Here is a 22414-nt window from a genome sequence, read left to right as displayed (position 1 = left end):
CATCTACTCCCAACTGTACTGCTTGCTATAGGTTATCTTGAATTTCATATTACTACTCAAGTTGGTGGTTATAAAGTTAGACTTTAGCACTAGTGACTCATATCCTGAACATAAGATAGGACAGATGATCGAGTAAGCTTTTAGGTGTCATGTTAGGGGTTAAAAAAATGGCAGACCAGATGAGCTCAATGTAATATAAGGACAAATTTATTCGTCCAGACCCAACAGTTAATATCCTGGGGTTAAAAAATGCACATAGCTCAGAACTTCTGCAGCAATGTATCTGTACCTTCTCAGATAAGTACTGGTCATAGATCCCGACAGCCGCTGCTCGTAACAGTCCCTTCGTTTGGTTGGTCTGGTGCTTGCCATCCCTTTGTCGACTAAGTAACACCTCAAGCTGCTGCTTCGCCGTGACCCGGTAACCTTCCACTGTTAGCCAGAAAAACAGATGAGCTTGCCCTCCGGTCTGCTGCATAAAATCTATGGGAACCAAAACATACACAACTGAGACAGATCACCGTTTTATAAAGTGCTGCACTTGTGTCTTAGGTCACTGTTACCATATAGGAGTAACAAGTACAATTAAATAATCTGACTCTATAGATGGGTGTGGAAGTAGAATGATCTGATTATGTTTGATAAATCTAGACTACCCAAACAGAAGAAGCTTTAGCATATGATACAGAGAGATACACAGCAACAGGTCATTATAAAATATTTGCAGGAAATCCAATACACCAAATTAATATTCCATTTATATTCCAATATACTTCTCTCATGCCTTGGAAAATAGGAATCTACTCTTAAAGGACGTGGTTCCATAAAACATCTACCGTGCTGGCCTCGCTGCTTTAGAGTAAGAGCAAAACGTATTGGCAAAGCAATGGACACATTTAATATTTAAATAGCTAGCCAAGAAAATGCTACCCAGAATGCTGAAGATGCCTAGTAAAGGTAACACTGTATTTTGTGTATGTTTATTCTGACTTATGTTAAACACCATAATTAATAATTACCCATGAAAAACTGTAGTGCAACATTGTCTACAAGAATTTTGTCCAGGGGGACTGTGCAAAGTTTTCCAAAGTTTGCAGCCAACTTCACAGCATCGATTTCCTGGAGTAAAAACATATTAAAAACACATATTCACTAATAAAATGAAGGAGGGAAGTCTGTGCTGCTTATATACACGGGCGCAGTGTGTACATTTTTGTTTCACTACATACTAATTCATTATCTACACAATTGTCATGGTCAACAAAACAATTCATACTGCTAATTATCATCAGATAATTCTGCACATCCACTTTGTGGCCGCATCGGAGAAACCTCGGTTATGTTATGTTATGCTTTTTTTTTTTATAGTCCAAGAAACTTGCTGCAGAAAAGGGCACAGATTCTCGTGTGTTTGGGAAACTATTGATTTTAGCTGGACACGATGAGAATCTGCCACATGTTAATCTAAAGATTCTTGGCACTTATTACCTTGAGGGCTTGTACAGCAAGATGACATCATAATACACGAATGTAAAAAGTGCAAAGTAAATTCCCTTGCCTCCATTGACTAATTTAAAATACAAAGTGTCTGTTCTTGCAGCAAATACTAGTTTTGGCACATTGACATACCTTGCTGGAGTTCCAGGATATAAACCCAGAGGCTCCTAACAACCATAGTCAGGGGAGGGCTGGCAGCCTAAGGCCTGGGGGCAAGTCAAGTGAAGTGGCTCCGCCCCCTCGCACTCACCTTTCACCCCTCACGCTGCTCCCATCACTATGCGGCCATCAGACTGCTGAAAAACTTATCTAAACGGCCGCTGGGTGCTGGTGCCACCGGCCGGAGCTACTTTTATCCTTTTTTTTATTTATTTAATATGCTGGATCGGCTTGCCATATTAAAAATAAATAAATAAAGTATTAAAGTAGCGCCGGCCGGCAGCATCAGCACCCAGCGGCCGTTTAGATTCGATTTCCAACAATCTGATGGCCGCATAGTGATGGGAGCAGCGTGAGGGGTGAAAGGTGAGTGTGAGGGGGCGGAGCTTTCACCCCTCACGCTGCTCCCATCACTTGGTGGCCATCGCACACGGCCGCTGGGTGCTGATGCTGCCGGCCGGCGCTGCTTTAATACTATTTATTTTTTCCATTTAATAGCCGATCCGGTTTGCCATATTAAACTTTTTTTAAAGTATTAAAGTAGCGCCGGCTGGCGGCATCAGCACCCAGCGGCCGTTTAGATTAGATTTCGGGCGGCCTGGCAATTTCCCCCCTGCCCCCCGGCCCAGCCCGCCCCTGACCATAGTTGACAAACAATAACTAGTAAAATCAAAGCTAAGAGAACATATCACCAAACTTAACAAAACTGTGATAATAAATTGAGCATAGGGTATAACAATAAATCTGAATATAAGACAAAAAAGCAAATACTGCTATTATTGTAGAGCAATAGATTGGTTTTCTACAACTTACTTTTCCAGACTGCAATCTCTGTATTCTTGTTTCACATACTTTCTTCACAAATAATAAACTGTTTATTTGATTTTTTATCATGTTGATATCTAGAGAAACAAACAAAAATAGAATGCTGAAAACATCTTCCTTGCTGTTGAAAAGCAGTGCCTTTTAGATTATGTGTGTTCATATTTACATATTTACTGTGAATTTCAGTTTCATATTAGAAGTATTTAATAAAGTATGCATTTTAAAGTCAGCAGCATATCAAATAGGCCATCATAAAGCCAAATGAATCAATGTCCCAACCTAGATCTAATTTGACAGTAGTGTTTCCCTGTATGAATAGAGCATGGAGAATTAATACATGTATGAAAAGCCATTGGAACCGTCTTACATGTGTTTGCAAAATAAATCTAGTGATTCCTAACCCAACCCAGCAGTAGGCCAAATTGAAATCTCAGTACTGGATCAAAATGGGATGACCGTCCTGTTCGTGTGCCTTGAGGGCTGGGAACCACTGTTCCAGTGACATGATCAAAAAAGAAAAATGGTTCTGTCCAGTTTCTTCCATACAAACTTGCATGTAAATCACTCACATAGATATTCCTAATTGGAGAACAGCCGCAAACAGGATCTTTTGGTCTCCCCAAAGTAAGTCAGGAAAGACAATCTGAGACCTCTATGAATTATACATGCTCATGTCCTGAAATCCTTTATAATGTTTTCCATTAATGTAATCATGTATGGTGGAAGAGACTGGAGGAAATGGGAAAACCTATACTGTAAGGCCTTCAGATAAGATGGATTCCATACTCAAACTTTTACTTATGTTGCATACCATCTCCCCCTGTATCCAATGAACGAAGATACTGCAGTTCCTCTGCAGATTTGTCTCTCACAGCTTCCAATTCACCAACATTATCACTTAACTTGATAACATTCATGAAGGCCTCATAGTTGCAATTGGAGTCATGAATCTGGAAGTAATGAAAGAAAATTTCTTAGAAAACAAACGCTAAAACTATATGGAAATTTGAAGAATATTTGCAGTACAGAAGTCAATTAATTACTGAAATGTACAGGCAGACGTTTCAGTTCATGAAGTGCACATTATGCTAATTCTGGTGAGTTGAGGATCGGTTAGAAGTGGTGGGATGAAGACTTATGTTACCACATCCTACTTACACCACATTGCTTAGTAAACAAAGCTCTTAACAAAATTCTTCTCAGAGACCAAAAATGTTACCTCATACAAAAAAATCTATCCCAGAAACTAATTCTGACATAAAACATAACAGTGTCATGATTAGGTAACAGGGAATAAACATATTTAGTAAAGACCACTCCTGCTAACTCATCAAAATAAGACGAAAGAAACAAAGCAGGCCATCAATCCAACTAAATAAAATAAAACAAAATTGTATGAAACCCCCAAAAAACAGTGCTCATCCGCGAGGATATAATGCCGATTTATAACGTGACTAGCAGCTTTTTCTACATTGGCACAATAAACCCGTATCACCTACAAACAAAGATCCATCTTTTCTTAAGCCATTACAGATATAGCCGTTTTCCTTATTAAGTATAAGAGTAAACTGAAACACTTAAATAGATGGTAAGTCTTGGATCCTCTCATTCAAGTTCCACAATTATTTGGGTCCAGGGAGGATCTTAACCCCTTCGAGACAAAGGCTGATTTTACTTTTTGTACCCTTTGTGACAATGGCCTTTTTAACATTTCTGCGCTGCTTGTGTTTAGCTGTAATTTTCTTCTTTCCCGTTTACTGAACCCACACACATTAGATATTGTTTTTTTCAGGACAAGAAGGGCTTTCTTTAGATGACATTGTTTTGATTGTATCATATTATTTACTATTAAAAAAATTATAAAATATGGTGAAAAATTTAGAAAAAAATGACTGTTTCTAACTTTTAGTTGAAAAATCTTTTACTCATCTATAAAAGGTAATGAAAAAACCTGCTAAATAGATTCTACTATTTGTCCTGAGTTTAGAAATACCCAATGTTTTTATGTTTTTTTGCTTTTTTCTACCCATTATGGGGCAATAAGTACAGGTAGCGTTTTGCTATTTCAAAGCCATTTTTTCCAAATCTGGTAATTCTTCCCCCCATGTGCCATTTCGGGTATCTTTGAACCCGGCCAATGCAATTTACCCCATCAAGTCATATATTTTTGAAAACTAGACAGCCCAGGGTATTCCAAATGCTAGTATTTTAACTCTTTCCATGCACCATATCTACCACCAGTCTTTGTCAAACTTTATGGTAGTCATTTTTTTGCATTTGTTTTGTCATACACATTTTACTTCAGGTATGAATTAAAATGTTCTAGTTTATGTCACTATCACAAAACACCCCAATATGTGTTCAGCAACATCTCCTGAGCGCAGCGATACCCCACATGAATGATTTTGCCTGGCTGTTTGGGGGCAAAAGGGCCACATTTGGGGCATGCGCATTTTTCAATGTTGAACTTTGGCATTTGGGGATCCACTGCCCATGCCCTATTTGGTACATCTTTGAGCCGGGCCATTTCAGTGTGCCCAATAAAGCCATATATTTTTGAAAACTAGACACCCCAGGGTATTTCAAATGCTAGTATTTTAACTCTTTCCATGCACCATATCTACCACCAGTCTTTGTCAAACTTTGTGGTAGTCATTTTTTTGCATTTGGTTTTCCACACACATTTTAATTCAGGTATGAATTAAAATGTTCTCGTATATGTCACTATCACAAAACACCCCAATATGTGTTCAGCAACATCTCCTGAGTACAGCGATACCTCACATGAATGATTTTGCCTGGCTGTTTTGGGGCAAAAGGGCCACATTTGGGGCATGCGCTTTTTTCAATGTTGAACTTTGGCATTTGGGATCCACTGCCCATGCCCTATTTGGTACATCTTTGAGCCAGGCCATTTCAGTGTGCCCAACAAAACCATAGATTTTTCAAAACTAGACACCACAGGGTATTTTAAATGCTGGTATTTTAACTCTTTGCATGCACATATTTTACCAAAAGCATTTTTTCAAAGTTTGCAGTAATATTTTTGTGTGTGTATTTTTCCCACACACACCTACTTTATGTATGAATTTACAGCTCCTGGTATATGCCGCTGTCACACGACACCCCATAATGTGTTCAGCAACATCTCCTGAGTGCAGTGATACCCCACATGCATGGGTGTGTCATTTTTTGGGGGAACTAAAAGGCCACATTTGGTACGTGTGCATTTTTCTAATTGGAAATTAGATGTGTGGCCATCCTTCCCCCCGTGTTAATTGGGACGTTGTTGAACCTGGCCCATTCAATTTACCCCATCAAATCATACATTTTTTAAAAGTAGACACCCCACGGGCATTTAATATGCCAGTATTTTAACTCTTTCCATGCGAGAATTGTTTTAAGCTAATATGCTAATTTTAGGACTTGCTCACAAAAATATATTTTTTATATATATATATATTTTTTTTTTATTATTTTTTTAAAAAAAAAATTTAACATTTTTTTTCAACTTGGAGGTTCCCCTGATAGTGACATCAGTGGGAAATGATTTTTACATTTTACTGTTTTTTTACTATTTTTTTCTAATTATTATTAATTTTATTTTATTTTTTAATTTATTTTTACTAATCACACTGTGATTAGAAAGCTGGGCTCCATTGACTTGCATGGTGAATGCAGTACCTGTATTCAACCTGCAAGTGGAGCCAAAGTTCTCTAGATGGTCTGGACTATCTAGCGAACTTTTAAAATTTGTGGTTCCTGTTACAGGACGGCGGCCATCTTCCTTGATGGCGAAGATTGCCGGCAGCTGCGGCTGTGACCGCTCTCCGGAGCGGTCACAGCCCATCAAAAGGTTAGTGTTTGGTGTCGCTGGATGCCTCCTGATCGAGGCATTCCAGCGACACCATTTAAGTTTAGGAGGCGATCGTCGATCGCCTCCTAAACGCTTTTAAAACGGGCGTCCGCCGCCATACAAAGTATGGCGGATGTTGACGCCCCGTGGAGGGGCCAGAGATGGCCCCTTCGTGCCGATCGCGGCGTTGCTGAATGCCTCGAGGTCGAGGCATTCAGCAACGCTTTTTGGGTGCAGAAAGCGATAGTAGATCGCTTTCTGCACCCGTTTAAAGACGTGCCGGTCCTGGCACGTCAATTGTCGTAAAGCACATGCTTTTCCGTGCCGTGCCAGGACCGGCAATTGTCATTAAGGGGTTAAAGTGCAATACCTTAAAAAAAACAAAAACATAAATATAGTTTCATGGACCCATTATTTATGCCTCCGTATATTCCCTGAGCTTCCATAATCGCCAGGTTAACCAGCCAACACAAAACCCCGCCTGTCCTATCTTGTGCCATAAAACTCCAAAGTATATTCATTTTATACAGTATCATTATTCTAACCAGGTTTTATGGGTTCTTCTGCAGAGATAAGAGCAGATATTTTACCAGCCTCCATCATTGGTCAATAAAATGATTTTCCAGCACAAACATCGAAAGGGAAATGAAGGGCAAACATCTGAACTCTATAGAACTTGTCAAATTCCTTCACTAATCAACAAGGGAGGTATGAGGAAATTGTGTTACGTACGAAATAACGTTTCCATTTCCCAGTTCACTTCCTTTCTTCTTCACCCCTTTAACTGTAACTCTATATGCCTTCCTCCTTCGTCAGCATTATTTGCCCGTACTCGCTTGCTGGTTACGTTCTGTATCCCTTCACTCTATTTCATTGCCTAAGCTAAGCATGGAAAACATAACCGTTTATAATGTGCACTCATGATTCACGTGTGAACAGGGGACAAAAAAACATTTGTCTACGTACGATGACTCTTTCTCAAAGCACAGCGAGTGGTGCTTTCGTTTACTCACCATCCAAATGATATATTGATTAATATAATCAGGATCACTGAGTTGATTTATTAACGGAAGAAGAATTCCTTTTGAAAGGACTTCCTAAATGAGATGCACAGGAAAAACAAAATAAATACAAAAACTTTCACAGGAGTTTCAAAATTACAGCCCCAGGGAAATGAGCTCAGTTTCTGTCATCGTTTGCATTGCCTGTATGGTGAAGTAGATATCACGGGATTGCTTGCGATGTCACAACACATGTTGCATTCATCAATGCTCCCGGAGGAGTTACTGGGGAAGCAGCATAATGTCCACAGTAATTCCCGGTGCAGCATTTTTCCATGTTTCATCCTGCTAAACTTAAAATATAGTCCTGCCCTCACTCAACATAAAATTCTATGAGCATAGAAAGTACGGTACATGCGATGAATAATATACAACAGAACAGGGCAATCTTAAGAACCTTTTAACTCGGCCTACTCACTAACTGGCTGTTCCTTGTTTACTTTTTCTTAGCCTCTCAGGTTATTACATTATTCAATAGTCACTAAAATATGAAATTAAAATGACTCTTGGCTCACCCCAAAAAATTTGGACAGCACTGCGATAGTCTTACCCTCACAAAGTATCGCATGATCTTATTTTGGAAGTCTCCAGGAGGTAGCAATAGATACAGTAGAACTTCACACAAATCCTTTAGGAAACCTAAAAATACATGCAAAAAGCTGTCACTTCCATCTTCAGTAACACAGATATGTAATCAGTATTAGCATTGTATACCCAGAGCCACCTGGTTTCATACAACCTTCTTCGTCTTTGGAAGACGTGCAGACGAGATCCCGGCAAACTGTTTTTTCCATCTCAATTTCCACTTCAAAAAAGGTATCTACTAAATCTTCGGTCACATCTGCAAAAGACAGAAGGGAAAAAAGCTGGGTCATATCAAGCATATACGGGCTTTCAAATTATGAGACAACAGTAGATTCATACAAATGTTGAGTAGGCTACGTCTTGGTTAGTAAATGGAAATGTACCTTTCTTTTGCTCTTCCTTTTCGGCCATGCGTAGCTGGGCTTTTCTAAAAACTCGAAGGTGTGTGGCAAAATCATCCACCAAACGTGTAGTAAAATAAGGTTGCCAATCTATTTCTTTTGACCTTATGGGGGGGGGTATAAAAAGGGCTATTTAATACAGACAGAGCAATTCCAAATTTCTATATTACATATAATAAAAGCAGCTCATATTAACTTACCGAGTAGAAAACTGAACAAGTGCTTTCTGTACAGTTTGCCTGATTTCAAGAAGAAAAGATTCATCCTCACTCAGTGTATAATACCAATACTGGACATAATCTCTCAAGGAAAACTGTATTACCTAAAGCAAAAAAATGCATGTAAACATTAGCCCTTCTACAGACAACGGATACATCCCTACATAAAGCCAGCGGTTCACACGTACAACACAAAAGTGACTCAAAATGTCTACTTACATATGAAATATAATTGGAGAACGTATCAGTAGCAGTAATCTGCCCTTATATACTTCTAAATAAGGACATTTGACATAAAAATTAATTTTGCCGATATAATATACAATGTGCAGCAGGGTGGTTATTAAGACAAGTCTGTTCTATTAATATTAATGTTTTTCTTTGTATCGTTTTTAAACATTGACTATTGACCTCAAGATAGTGTCTCCTAATCCTCCTATTTAGGAAATTATTCACAAAACCCATGTGTTTGTTGGTGAAATGAAAATTTCCTTTTAGGAGCGCCTCAACAATTGTGACTTATGTATACAAATGTTTTAGGCAGGTGTAAACAAATGCTTTCAACTAAGAATACTTTCAAAAATAGACATGTTGACATGAAAAGTAGACATGACTATTTTTCATCATTTAACAAAATGTAAAGTGAGTGAACGGAAGAAAAATAGATGTCCAATCACTATCTGCTGTGACCAACATTTGCCTTCAAAGCAGCATCAATTCTTCTAGGTACACTTGCACAAAGTCAGGGATTTTTTATTTTCTTTTATATCTTTTATTTTCTTTTTATGTGCTGTTATTTCCATAGTAGTTTTAATATTTCAGACACACTAACCAGGCATAGTAATCGCTATAGAATACGAACTTTAACAAGTTAAAAAAAATAAAGTGTACCTTTCAGATCTAACTTCAATGTTAGATCATATCTCTACAAGCACTGCATTTTATTATGTTCTAATGATATGAATCAATGAATAATTGTAACCTTTTAAGCACTAACCTGCTGTAGGGGTTCATCGATCATACTGGCCCCTGTAACCCTTCGGTCAATTTTAATAGGTCCAGCTTCACGTTTCATTTCCTCCAGACACTGACAAAAAATGAAAAAAGAGGTCAATAAAGTCAATCTGTAATATATTTAGTGCTAGTTAAGATGTGAACGGTTTCCAAAATATTAGAGAAAAATGTGTATATATCTCGGGTTAACAATTTAAACTGACCATAATCATCCCAACACTACAGCTTCTTAGAATATAACACAAAAGAATCCTACCACACTCTTCACAAATAACATAACGGTATAAATATTGTGGCATGTATAAAGGATCTCATCCTGAAAACAGGGGAACTCCTGTAAACTTATACACCTAGCAAAAAAAAAAAAAGGAGTTCTACGCAAGCCCTTATATAAAATATATTATTTTATTATACAAAAATTTGAATCATAAAAAACATATAATGCATTTCATTGTATAGACAACAGAGGTTTGTTTAAGAAAATAATCAGAGCATATGGAGGCAATATGGCTATATATATATATAAAGTGTCTTGAGTGCATGTAAACCATCATAAGAATTATACCAAAAAATGTTTTTGATGGTTATAGAATGGATAGGTGCACTCTATATAGAGTAAGATACAATTATACTTGAATGATTCAGCACTTTATAATTCTTATGATGGTTTACATGCACTCAAGACACTTTATATATATATAGCCATATTGCCTCCATATGCTCTGATTATTTTCTTAAACAAACCTCTGTTGTCTATACAATGAAATGCATTATATGTTTTTTATGATTCAAATTTCTGTATAATAAAATAATATATTTTATATAAGGGCTTGCGTAGAACTCCTTTTTTTGCTAGGTGTATAAGCTTCTAGAATATGTATTTCCCCAGAAAGGACACATTAAGGTTTCTCTTGTTTTAAAGTATGGGATGTCATGGAGAGCATTTCCAATTGAAACAATAAAGTACACTGCAATACGCTACACCTGTAAAATCATTAAACAGAAGGGACAGAGTAAAACTGAACGGACCAAAGTAAAAAAAGAATATTGTCAGTGTTCCTACAGCTAGATCTAATTTATCGAGGCGATGACTTCTATAAAAATGATTCTGATCTGAAGGGGCAGTTTACTGACATCCCCACTAAAGAAGGTATATTAAAGTACTGTGCAAATTCTTTACCATTCATTCCTCAAAACATAATAAAGGGCTTATCTGAGGTAGAAGCTGCAGCCCCTGCACAGCATATAACTGGAGTATGGGGGAAATGCAGAATCCGCCCCCCCACACACACACACATTTGCAAGAGTGGCGTCAAACATTTAAAGGAATCACGCCGCTACATCTGCACCAAAGTGAATGTGATGGCTGGAGTTTCATCTTAACCGAGTACTGTGCAAGACCAGCTTTTCCTACCCATAAAGCTCACTCAGGTTACAAAACAAAAAGTTGGTAATGTTAAGATTCACAACATAATAGATGTCATGAGACAAAATACAAAAAAATGAGAGTGCACTGTATATCTCCTGGACCTTAAATGGTTAAAAGAACCCACAATACTATGCATGGCAGCTGCAGTAAGATGTGTGTTAGGGTATGCGGCACCATGATTACGTTCATGCAAACTTACCCTTGAGATTCCAACAGATGTTGGAGGAAGAAATGAGTGTTCACACCTTTCAAGGTACCTCTCAGAGTTTGTCTTTCCAAACAGCATAATAACTAGAAATCCCCTGGGCGAAACAAAATAAAATGCATGTACCATAAATAATGCTAGAAAGGAATATATACATATATACACACACACACACACACACACACACACACACACACACACACACACACAGAGAGAGAGAGAGAGAGAGAGAGAAGTTGAATAGAGTGATTCTGGCAAAAGTGCCTTTTTAGCCATAACAAATGGACTGATCACGATACCAACTTTGCAAAAGAATCGCTCTTTGTAAATAATATCCCTTACCGCTGGAAATAGGCCAGCTTTGTAACAATAAATGTTATGTGAAAGTACTGTTTTTTGTTTTACTGGATTGTTCGAACGGTATGCTGTTGCAGCTTGTCCTGTGTGCTGGTGCACTGGAGACACATCGCTGCTGGGTTCAGCCTACGGGAGACGCTCAAACAGTTCAATGAACTCCACTTGCTTCACTTTTTCTTGTATAAGAAAAGGGAAACGCAGAGTTTGACAGCAGATTAGAAGCATTCAATAGTCTAGTCTGCCCGTTTCCCCCCCCCCCCCCCCCGATTTTAAGACTTAAACCTTAATTAGTGTTCAGTCTCTTCTTTCAGGAACCATATGCCTTTCCCATACATGTTTAACCCCTTAATGACAATTGCCGGTCCTGGCACGGCACGGAAAAGCATGTGCTTTACGACAATTGACGTGCCAGGACCGGCACGTCTTTAAACGGGTGCAGAAAGCGATCTACTATCGCTTTCTGCACCCAAAAAGCGTTGCTGAATGCCTCGACCTCGAGGCATTCAGCAACGCCGCGATCGGCACAAAGGGGCCATCTCTGGCTCCTCCACGGGGCGTCAACATCCGCCATACTTTGTATGGCGGCGGACGCCCGTTTTAAAAGCGTTTAGGAGGCGATCGACGATCGCCTCCTAAACTTAAATGGTGTCGCTGGAATGCCTCGATCAGGAGGCATCCAGCGACACCAAACACTAACCTTTTGATGGGCTGTGACCGCTCCGGAGAGCGGTCACAGCCGCAGCTGCCGGCAATCTTCGCCATCAAGGAAGATGGCCGCCGTCCTGTAACAGGAACCACAAATTTTAAAAGTTCGCTAGATAGTCCAGACCATCTAGAGAACTTTGGCTCCACTTGCAGGTTGAATACAGGTACTGCATTCACCATGCAAGTCAATGGAGACCAGCTTTCTAATCACAGTGTGATTAGTAAAAATAAATTAAAAAATAAAATAAAATTAATAATAATTAGAAAAAAATAGTAAAAAAACAGTAAAATGTAAAAATCATTTCCCACTGATGTCACTATCAGGGGAACCTCCAAGTTGAAAAAAAATGTTAAATTTTTTTTAAAAAAAAATAAAAAAAAAATATATATATATATAAAAAATATATTTTTGTGAGCAAGTCCTAAAATTAGCATATTAGCTTAAAACAATTCTCGCATGGAAAGAGTTAAAATACTGGCATATTAAATGCCCGTGGGGTGTCTACTTTTAAAAAATGTATGATTTGATGGGGTAAATTGAATGGACCAGGTTCAACAACGTCCCAATTAACACGGGGGGAAGGATGGCCACACATCTAATTTCCAATTAGAAAAATGCACACGTACCAAATGTGGCCTTTTAGTTCCCCCAAAAAATGACACACCCATGCATGTGGGGTATCACTGCACTCAGGAGATGTTGCTGAACACATTATGGGGTGTCGTGTGACAGCGGCATATACCAGGAGCTGTAAATTCATACATAAAGTAGGTGTGTGTGGGAAAAATACACACACAAAAATATTACTGCAAACTTTGAAAAAATGCTGGTGGTAAAATATGTGCATGCAAAGAGTTAAAATACCAGCATTTAAAATACCCTGTGGTGTCTAGTTTTGAAAAATATATGGTTTTGTTGGGCACACTGAAATGGCCTGGCTCAAAGATGTACCAAATAGGGCATGGGCAGTGGATCCCAAATGCCAAAGTTCAACATTGAAAAAAGCGCATGCCCCAAATGTGGCCCTTTTGCCCCAAAACAGTCAGGCAAAATCATTCATGTGAGGTATCGCTGTACTCAGGAGATGTTGCTGAACACATATTGGGGTGTTTTGTGATAGTGACATATACGAGAACATTTTAATTCATACCTGAATTAAAATGTGTGTGGAATACCAAATGCAAAAAAATGACTACCACAAAGTTTGACAAAGACTGGTGGTAGATATGGTGCATGGAAAGAGTTAAAATACTAGCATTTGAAATACCCTGGGGTGTCTAGTTTTCAAAAATATATGGGTTTATTGGGCACACTGAAATGGCCCGGCTCAAAGATGTACCAAATAGGGCATGGGCAGTGGATCCCCAAATGCCAAAGTTCAACATTGAAAAATGCGCATGCCCCAAATGTGGCCCTTTTGCCCCAAAACAGCCAGGCAAAATCATTCATGTGGGGTATCGCTGCGCTCAGGAGATGTTGCTGAACACATATTGGGGTGTTTTGTGATAGTGACATAAACTAGAACATTTTAATTCATACCTGAAGTAAAATGTGTATGACAAAACAAATGCAAAAAAATGACTACCATAAAGTTTGACAAAGACTGGTGGTAGATATGGTGCATGGAAAGAGTTAAAATACTAGCATTTGGAATACCCTGGGCTGTCTAGTTTTCAAAAATATATGACTTGATGGGGTAAATTGCATTGGCCGGGTTCAAAGATACCCGAAATGGCACATGGGGGGAAGAATTACCAGATTTGGAAAAAATGGCTTTGAAATAGCAAAACGCTACCTGTACTTATTGCCCCATAATGGGTAGAAAAAAGCAAAAAAACATAAAAACATTGGGTATTTCTAAACTCAGGACAAATAGTAGAATCTATTTAGCAGGTTTTTTCATTACCTTTTATAGATGAGTAAAAGATTTTTCAACTAAAAGTTAGAAACAGTCATTTTTTTCTACATTTTTCACCATATTTTATAATTTTTTTAATAGTAAATAATATGATACAATCAAAACAATGTCATCTAAAGAAAGCCCTTCTTGTCCTGAAAAAAAAAATATCTAATGTGTGTGGGTTCAGTAAACGGGAAAGAAGAAAATTACAGCTAAACACAAGCAGCGCAGAAATGTTAAAAAGGCCATTGTCACAAAGGGTACAAAAAGTAAAATCAGCCTTTGTCTCGAAGGGGTTAAATTCTCCCACTGTGTTAACCTGGAAAACGTCTGCTGGGAGACTCACTTCCCTTTTTGTGTGTCACGTGACTATAGGTAACAATTACATTTTTCATAAAAAATTAGGAATGTGGAAAAAATGTGATTTATTAGGAGTAGTGTGAATTATATTCTTATTTTTATAATTGCTTATAGTATAAACTGGGCAGGGACCTCCTTACCTAATGTAAACATACCTATTGTACCCTGATCACAATGTACGTTTGACTACTGTACATACTATAGAAGGTATTGTTCTTCTCCTTTATTAAGCTGCAACCAGTAAAGCACCAAACACACAAAAAATAAAATTGAATGTTGCATTTATGGAAGAAGTCTGTCCTACTACTACCCTCCATTGTTTGAAGCAAAGGAAAACAAAGATGACCCAAAGGTAGAGATATAGCGATAATAGGGGGGGGACCAATCTAAGACTGCTGGCTTATACTGTTAGCAAAACACGTAAATAATTGTATGGAAGAACAGAACATACCAAGAGTAACAGTAACGGAATCATTTCTGAAACGTAGGATTTTCTACAATATATACAATATAAATATGAAATTGTTGCCATTCGGTTAAGGGTACTTTCCTCCAAAACAACATTTTGACTAAGTTAAAGTCAAATGTACATTCTCGGTTTTGTGCTTCACGTTTTGTGTTTGTCATCACTACTTTAACCCCTTCATGACAAAGGCTGATTTTACTTTTTGTACCCTTCGTGACAATGGCCGTTTTAACATTTCTGCGCTGCTCGTGTTTAGTTGTTATTTTCTTCTTTCCCATTTACTGAATCCACACATATTAGATATTGTTTTTTTCAGGATCATATTATTTACTATTAAAAAAAGTATAAAATATGGTGAAAAATTTAGAAAAAAATGACTGTTTCTAACTTTTAGTTGAAAAATCTTTTACTCATCTATAAAAGGTAATGAAAAAACCTGCTAAATAGATTCTACTATTTGTCCTGAGTTTAGAAATACCCAATGTTTTTATGTTTTTTTCTACACATTATGGGGCAAAAAGTAGGTAGCGTTTTGCTATTTCAAAGCCTTTTTTTCCAAATCTGGTAATTCTTCCCCCCATGTGCCATTTCGGGTATCTTTGAAGCCGGCCAATGCAATTTACCCCATCAAGTCATATATTTTTGAAAACTAGACAGCCCAGGGTATTCCAAGTGCTAGTAATTTTAACCCTTTCCAAGCACTAATTCTACCATCAGCCTTTGTCAAACTTTATGGTAGTCATTTTTTTTGCATTTGTTTTTTCACACACATCTTTTTACTTTAGGTATGAATAAACAGGTTCTGGTATATGTCACTATCATAAAACACCCCAATATGTGTTTAGCAACATCTCCTGAGTACAGCGATACCCCACATGAATGATTTTGCCTGGCTGTTTGGGGGCAAAAGGGCCACATTTGGGGCATGCACATTTTCAATGTTGAACTTTGGCATTTGGGGATCCACTGCCCATGCCCTATTTGGTACATCTTTGAGCCGGGGCATTTCAGTATGCCCAATAAAGCCATATATTTTTGAAAACTAGACACCCCAGGGTATTTCAAATGCTAGTATTTTAACTCTTTCCATGCACCATATCTACCACCAGTCTTTGTCAAACTTTGTGGTAGTCATTTTTTTGCATTTGTTTTTTCACACACATTTTACTTCAGGTATGAATTAAAAAGTTCTGGTATATGTCACTATCACAAAACACCCCAATATGTGTTCAGCAACATCTCCTGAGCGCAGTGATACCCCACATGAATGATTTTGCCTGGCTGTTTGGGGGCAAAAGGGCCACATTTGGGGCATGCACATTTTTCAATGTTGAACTTTGGCATTTGGGGATCCACTGCCCATGCCCTATTTGGTACATCTTTGAGCCGGGCCATTTCAGTGTGCCCAACAAAACCATATATATTTTTTGAAAACTAGACACCCCAGGGTATTTTAAATGCTGGTATTTTAACTCTTTGCATGCACACATTTTACCACCAGCATTTTTTCAAAGTTTGCAGTAGTATTTTTGTGTGTGTATTTTTCCCACACACACCTACTTTATGTATGAATTTACAGCTCCTGGTATATGCCGCTGTCACACGACACCCCAATATGTGTTCAGCAACATCTCCTGAGTACAGTGATACCCCACATGCATGGGTTTGTCATTTTTGGGGGAACTAAAAGGCCACATTTGGTACGTGTGCATTTTTCTAATTGGAAATTAGATGTGTGGCCATCCTTCCCCCCAGTGTTAATTGGGACATTGTTGAATCCGGCCAATTCAATTTACCCCATCAAATCATACATTTTTTTAAAGTAGACACCCCATGGGCATTTAATATGCCAGTATTTTAACTCTTTCCATGCGAGAATTGTTTTAAGCTAATGTGCTAATTTTAGGACTTGCTCACAAAAATATATTTTTTATATATATATTTTAATTTTTTTTTGCCTTTTTTAAAACATTTTTAACATTTTTTTTCAACTTGAAGGTTCCCCTGATAGTGACATCAGAGGGAAATTATTTTTACATTTTACTGTTTTTTTACTATTTTTTTTCTAATGATTATTAATTTTATTTTATTTTTAATTTATTTTTTTCTAATCACACTGTGATTAGAAAGCTGAGCTCCATTGACTTGCATGGTTGAATGCAGTACCTGTATTCAACCTGCAAGTGGAGCCAGAGTTCTCTAGAGGGTCAGGAGACGTCTAGCGAACTTTTTCGTCTTTATTATTTTTTTTCCCGGGCCGGCGCCATCTTGCTGATGGCGAAGATCACCGGCAGCTGCGGCTGTGACCGCTCTCCGGAGCGGTCACAGTCCATCAAGAGGTAAGTGTTTGGTGTCGCTGGATGCCTCCTGATCGAGGCATTCCAGCGACACCATTTAAGTTGATCGCCTCCTAAACGCTTTTAAAACGGGCGTCAACGGGATGTTGACGCCCCGGGGAGGGGCCAGACATGGCCCCTGATTCCGATCATGGCGTTGCTGAATGTCTCGAGGTCGAGGCATTACAGCAACGCCGTTTGGGTAAAAAAATAAATAAATAAATAAATAAATATTGCCCGGACCGGCAATTGTCATCAAGGGGTTAAAAAATTATGTTTTTAATTATGTGTTTCCTACTTTAAAGCAATTCTAGTTACTCTGAGTAATTTTACATGCATTCTTCCAAAATGAAAAATCATTTTTATCTAAGCACTGACTGATACAGAAGGGGCTACCCTGCAGCAGCAGCTGCTAGCCTTCTCCTCCATGGTCCCACTATTCCTGCCACTGATTGGCTGCTTGAAGCAGTCAATCAGTGGCAGGAATGGGATGTGCTCCCATTAAAATCAAGCGCTGGAGCGGACTGGAGAGGAGTATATCAGGTGCAGGGAGATGTGGTTGACCAAACACATTTCCAACACAATGGGGTGGGGAAAAGGATTTGGAGGATTCTGTAAAAGACAATTAAAAAGTGCTTGTGATGTCTGGAGTGTCCCTTAAATATCGAATGATATTATGCCACTTATACTCCACTGATAAAGGTGCAGGTCCTCGTTTCCAGGGTGTCTCAAGTCAAACCGAGTCCTGGACAGTTTGGTTGACGGCTCCACATCATACATTTTAAGCTCTAACATTGTTCGACAACAAACTCAACTGTGCACCACAAACAAGCAGCAATAAAATGTTCCCAAGAACGAGTAGAGACTTCAAGTGAATTCAAGTATTTGATAATGTGGTTAACCTTTTCAATGCAAGCAAGGTATTAATTGCAGAAGATACAGCATGTCATAGTGGGGAGACAATTTCCAGTTCTACATTAAAAACAAGATTAGTTCTAAAAGTATTGATATGACAAAGGTGCTGGCCAACGTAAATTGCAATCTTGCCACAAACTGTTTAAACACATAAAATCAACACACCTTGAACAGCCTTCTCCATTATTGTTACATGATATTACCATCCATACATTCTTATCCTTTAGGTCTATTCAAAAAAAGGAGGGATTTACAGGAGTGTGGAACTCCCTGAAGCACACAAGTCCACCTCTGAAATTAAGGTTCTGGGGTGGCCAAGTAAAAGTCCTAGTTTGATGCTGTGTGCTGACCTTAAAAGCCAGAAAACCCTGTTCGAAATCCCTCCAATGTGGCTGAATTGAAACAATTCTGCCAAAAAGCGTGGGCCAAGATTCCTTCACAGCGATGTAGAAGACTAATTGACGGTTATCGCAAACATTTGATTACAGTTGTTGCCGCCAAGGGTGGTACAGTTATTAGGTTAAGGGGGCAATCACTTTTTCACATGGGTGATACAGGTTTTGAGTAACGCTTCGCCTTCAATAAATGAAACGAGTATTTGAAAGCCGCACTTTGTCCTATATTAAGATTAGTTGGATTATCTGAAACATTCAAATGTGACCAATATACAAAACCAGAAAACATCAGGACGGTGGCAAATAGCACTGTAAAGCAATATGGATTAGTTATTCATTAACTGGTTTGGAGCAAGACTACATTAAGTATTTCAAATATTAATGATATGTGACTGTGTTTAGGACATATAGAGGTTTGATCAGCAAACTTGGTTTTATTTACACAATGCAAAAAAAAAAACATGCAAAACATTCACGTTATACTTACCCAAACACAAAGCAGACGATGTAAAATGCATAATAAAATAAATAAAAAGGTCCAATTCCTATCAAGAGCAGCACAACACCAAGGCCTCCCCATCCCCATACGGAACGGCTGACCTGCAAGTAAGCAAACATCACATAATAACACACTGACCATGGGAATCACTTGGCAATGTACATGCAAATTGAATATGAAAGACAAGGTGAAAATATAGCATTTATTTGCATTAAGCAAGAATAGAGGCCGAGACTACTGAGTGAACACACCAGGCATACATATAAAAGGAGATCATTGATCATGGGACTTTCGGAAACTTCATCGCGCTGCGCCCCATTGGCTTCAATGGAGATTAGGCACTGCAAGTAACACCATCTAGGCTCTCTCAGGAACTCATTGCAAGAAAATGGATACGTTTAGAATAACTTTATAATATCGGTTTCAACAAAACCACTTTTTACTTGTTATTGTGAACTGAATACTATTTTAACTCTCCGAGATAATTCTTCTGCAAGCCACATTCTATATTGGGAGTTGAAGGAAAACCAAATACTGAATTAACATTTTTGAAACACAACAAATGAAGAGAGAGGTCCGTGGCAGTTTCTATTGTGATTTCATGGAAAATAAAAATAACCCACGCAACAGATTATTGAAGAAAATGTAGAGCCATTTCACTGGCCCCGATTGAAGCATTAGAGCTGGAATACCAGAAAGGGGGATTTGATACTTGGCCATATTGTCACCCTGTAGTGTTATCTGTGTGTGTTCCATACAGCATATGTTCATAAGAACTTCTCTGCCCAAGGGCTAGCAATCTACTTGAAAAAACAAAAAACTGACACCATCAAGGATAACATCCTCCTCCATGGTGTTAATCATATGGTACCTGCATACCAGCCTCCTTGTCACAAGGCGCCCTCATCTGCTTCAGTCCAGGCACCCCTACTGAAGTTTCTGAGGTCCTCTCGTCCTCCAACCTCACCACCTGTCCCTTTACCCCACACCTTCACATCTCCCACCACCCCTATATAGTGTCCTTCCCCATTCCTAACCAACATGTTTAATCTTTTTTTTCTCTCTGATTTATTTGGCCTGAAACCGAAAATTCAGGACTTGATGGACGCATCTTTTTTCAGCCTATATAACTATGTAACTTGGCCAAAACCGAAAATGACCCCCCTCCTTAAAAAACACAACACACTTTTAATAAAAGTAAGTAACACACCAAAATGGGACAAAATTGTTGCCTTCCAAAGCATTCTAGCAATACTGCAGGAAAATTACTAAATTTTCTCCTTGCAGCTAAAAGAAAAGTCATTAATTATACTCATAGACCTCTCTGTAGCCTTTGGCACAGTTGACCACCCACTTCTTCTACAAACCCTCCATGGCATCCATGACACAGCTCTTTCCTCAAATCCTACCTCTCTGACCGTACTTTTAGTGTCTCATTCACTGAAACTTGGTCCTCAACCCCTACTGTTATCTGTTGGTGTTCCTCAGGGCTCATTCTCCATCTACACCTCTTCCCTTGGTCAACAACTGGTATCTTCCTTTGGCTTCCAGTACCCTAATCTTTATTTCCTCTCACCCTCCCTTCTAACTCGCCTCTTTCTCCAAGACTGAGTTCATGGTAATCCCGCCATCCGTAAAACATGGAGCAAAAAAACAAAACAAAAACAAAAAAAAACAATTTTATGTTCTCCAGCAGTATGTACACAGAAGAATAATGTGTATATAATACATATATAACATATGTTACCCAAACATTCTTTTGCTTTTATTAAAGGCTTGAGAAAAAAACCTCTCTTCAGGAGGTTCAGCCACAAACCAGAATGGTTGCTGGGTATCAATGGCCCTAAAAACAAACCCCCACAAAATTGTGATATCACCACTGATGGTTTGTTTAATCGGTGAATAATGAAATAAGTTCCCCCTCTCCCACCCAAGGCTTTATTGACTTTTATTAAAAAAGTAAGCAGAAGAAACAACAACTGCTGATTCCACCTTGTTTGAAGTAAAGATTTCCTTTTCTATAATGTTTCTGATACATGCAGCTCTGCAGTTGAGGGATGAACAGAAAGATACAGAATGACATGAGCATCTGGTTTTTGGGGGGGGGGTGACAAGAGGCTTTATTCCCCCCCTTGAAATGAATGGAGGTAATCTTACTGATATGACGTAAAGTAAGATATTTTTTTCACTTAGATGGTGACTAGCTACAGAAACGGTGGCAGTGGCACTACTCAATTTTACTTGGGCGTGGCATTCACAATACTACTAGATATTATTATTATTATTACTGATTTAAGTGTTTTGTGATGTACATCTTTCACAAAGAAACACTAGCATTCAAAAGGGCTTTCCTAAATTTTTTTTGTATTAAATAACATTGATATCAATTGTTTTCAGCAAAAAAAAAAAAGCAAAAACCCAATTTCTTTCGCACCTGAATTTTTTTTTTGCGTTACACAGCCTCTTCTCATTACAGACACCCAGCTAAAAAAACTATTACAAAATTTCAATAAAAAAGTGCACTGCAGGTGAGGCTCTACCCAAGCAGTCAATCACTGCCAAGTGTTCTTGGACAAGGGAAGAGGAGCAGAGGAGCAGAGTAGCAGCAAAGGAACAGCTTCTACCTTTTATATCCCCTTCAGGACCGGGATTTTTAAACTAGGGTGTCGCTAAAGGACCGGAGCCGTTTTTTGTTTTTGCCATGTCTTTCTTCAACTGTAATTTCTCTCTTATCAATTGGTGCACCCACACAAATCATATATTGTTTTTTTCAGCACAAGTAGGGCTTTCATTTGAAACCATATTAAGCTGGGTAGTACATTGCTTTGTTTGAAATAAACTGGAAAAAGTGGGGGAAAAATGAAAAAAACGCATTTTTTTACAGATTTGTATACATACAAATTGTACACACATTGAACCAATGGGAAAAAATTATCCCAAATATATTCATTAAGTTGTCCTGATTTGGAAACCACCCAACATGGCCAGGATTTTTATCTATTTTGACCAGTATATGGCAAATATTGCAAGGCATGCATCACGTTTTTGAAATGGAATTTTTTTCAAATTTGGCACGGTAGTCTAATAACTGCAATAGTTGTCACAGATACTGATTATCCCCCCAAAATTATATGTTTATGAACAGTAGATAAGTCAAGGTGTACAACTAGGGTCATTTTGACACTTTTCAAACAGGGATTTTATCGCCAATTGCTGCCAAATTTTGAGGT

The 22414-nt window shown here is 38.3% G+C and overlaps 1 protein-coding gene across 2 annotated transcripts in view; it reads right to left on the bottom strand.

The window, feature by feature from the left end:
• Positions 1-19270, bottom strand: part of LOC149300860 (sorting nexin-13-like) — a 38875-nt gene extending 19605 nt beyond the window's left edge. Inside the window, exons 1-12 of one of the 2 annotated variants that reach the window (XM_089484842.1) lie at positions 19173-19270; positions 11245-11347; positions 9600-9689; positions 8585-8706; positions 8367-8488; positions 8138-8239; positions 7949-8037; positions 7351-7434; positions 3293-3431; positions 2470-2558; positions 1020-1119; positions 290-483 (exon numbers count right to left, since the gene is read on the bottom strand). In XM_089484842.1, the coding sequence (XP_089340968.1) occupies positions 290-483; positions 1020-1119; positions 2470-2558; positions 3293-3431; positions 7351-7434; positions 7949-8037; positions 8138-8239; positions 8367-8488; positions 8585-8706; positions 9600-9689; positions 11245-11331 (1218 nt within the window). In that variant the 5' untranslated portion in view covers positions 11332-11347; positions 19173-19270. Of the gene's footprint in view, positions 1-289; positions 484-1019; positions 1120-2469; positions 2559-3292; positions 3432-7350; positions 7435-7948; positions 8038-8137; positions 8240-8366; positions 8514-8554; positions 8707-9599; positions 9690-11244; positions 11348-19172 lie in introns of those variants that run through there. The other variant, XM_089484841.1, reaches the window with a different exon arrangement.
• Positions 19271-22414: the final 3144 nt, after the last annotated feature.

The sequence above is a fragment of the Sceloporus occidentalis genome, unplaced genomic scaffold (genome assembly GCF_023333645.1).
Source record: "Sceloporus occidentalis isolate IW3139 unplaced genomic scaffold, rSceOcc1.0.p SCAF_23, whole genome shotgun sequence".
NCBI lineage: Eukaryota > Metazoa > Chordata > Lepidosauria > Squamata > Phrynosomatidae > Sceloporus > Sceloporus occidentalis.
This window is presented reverse-complemented; position numbering and strand designations above follow the sequence as displayed.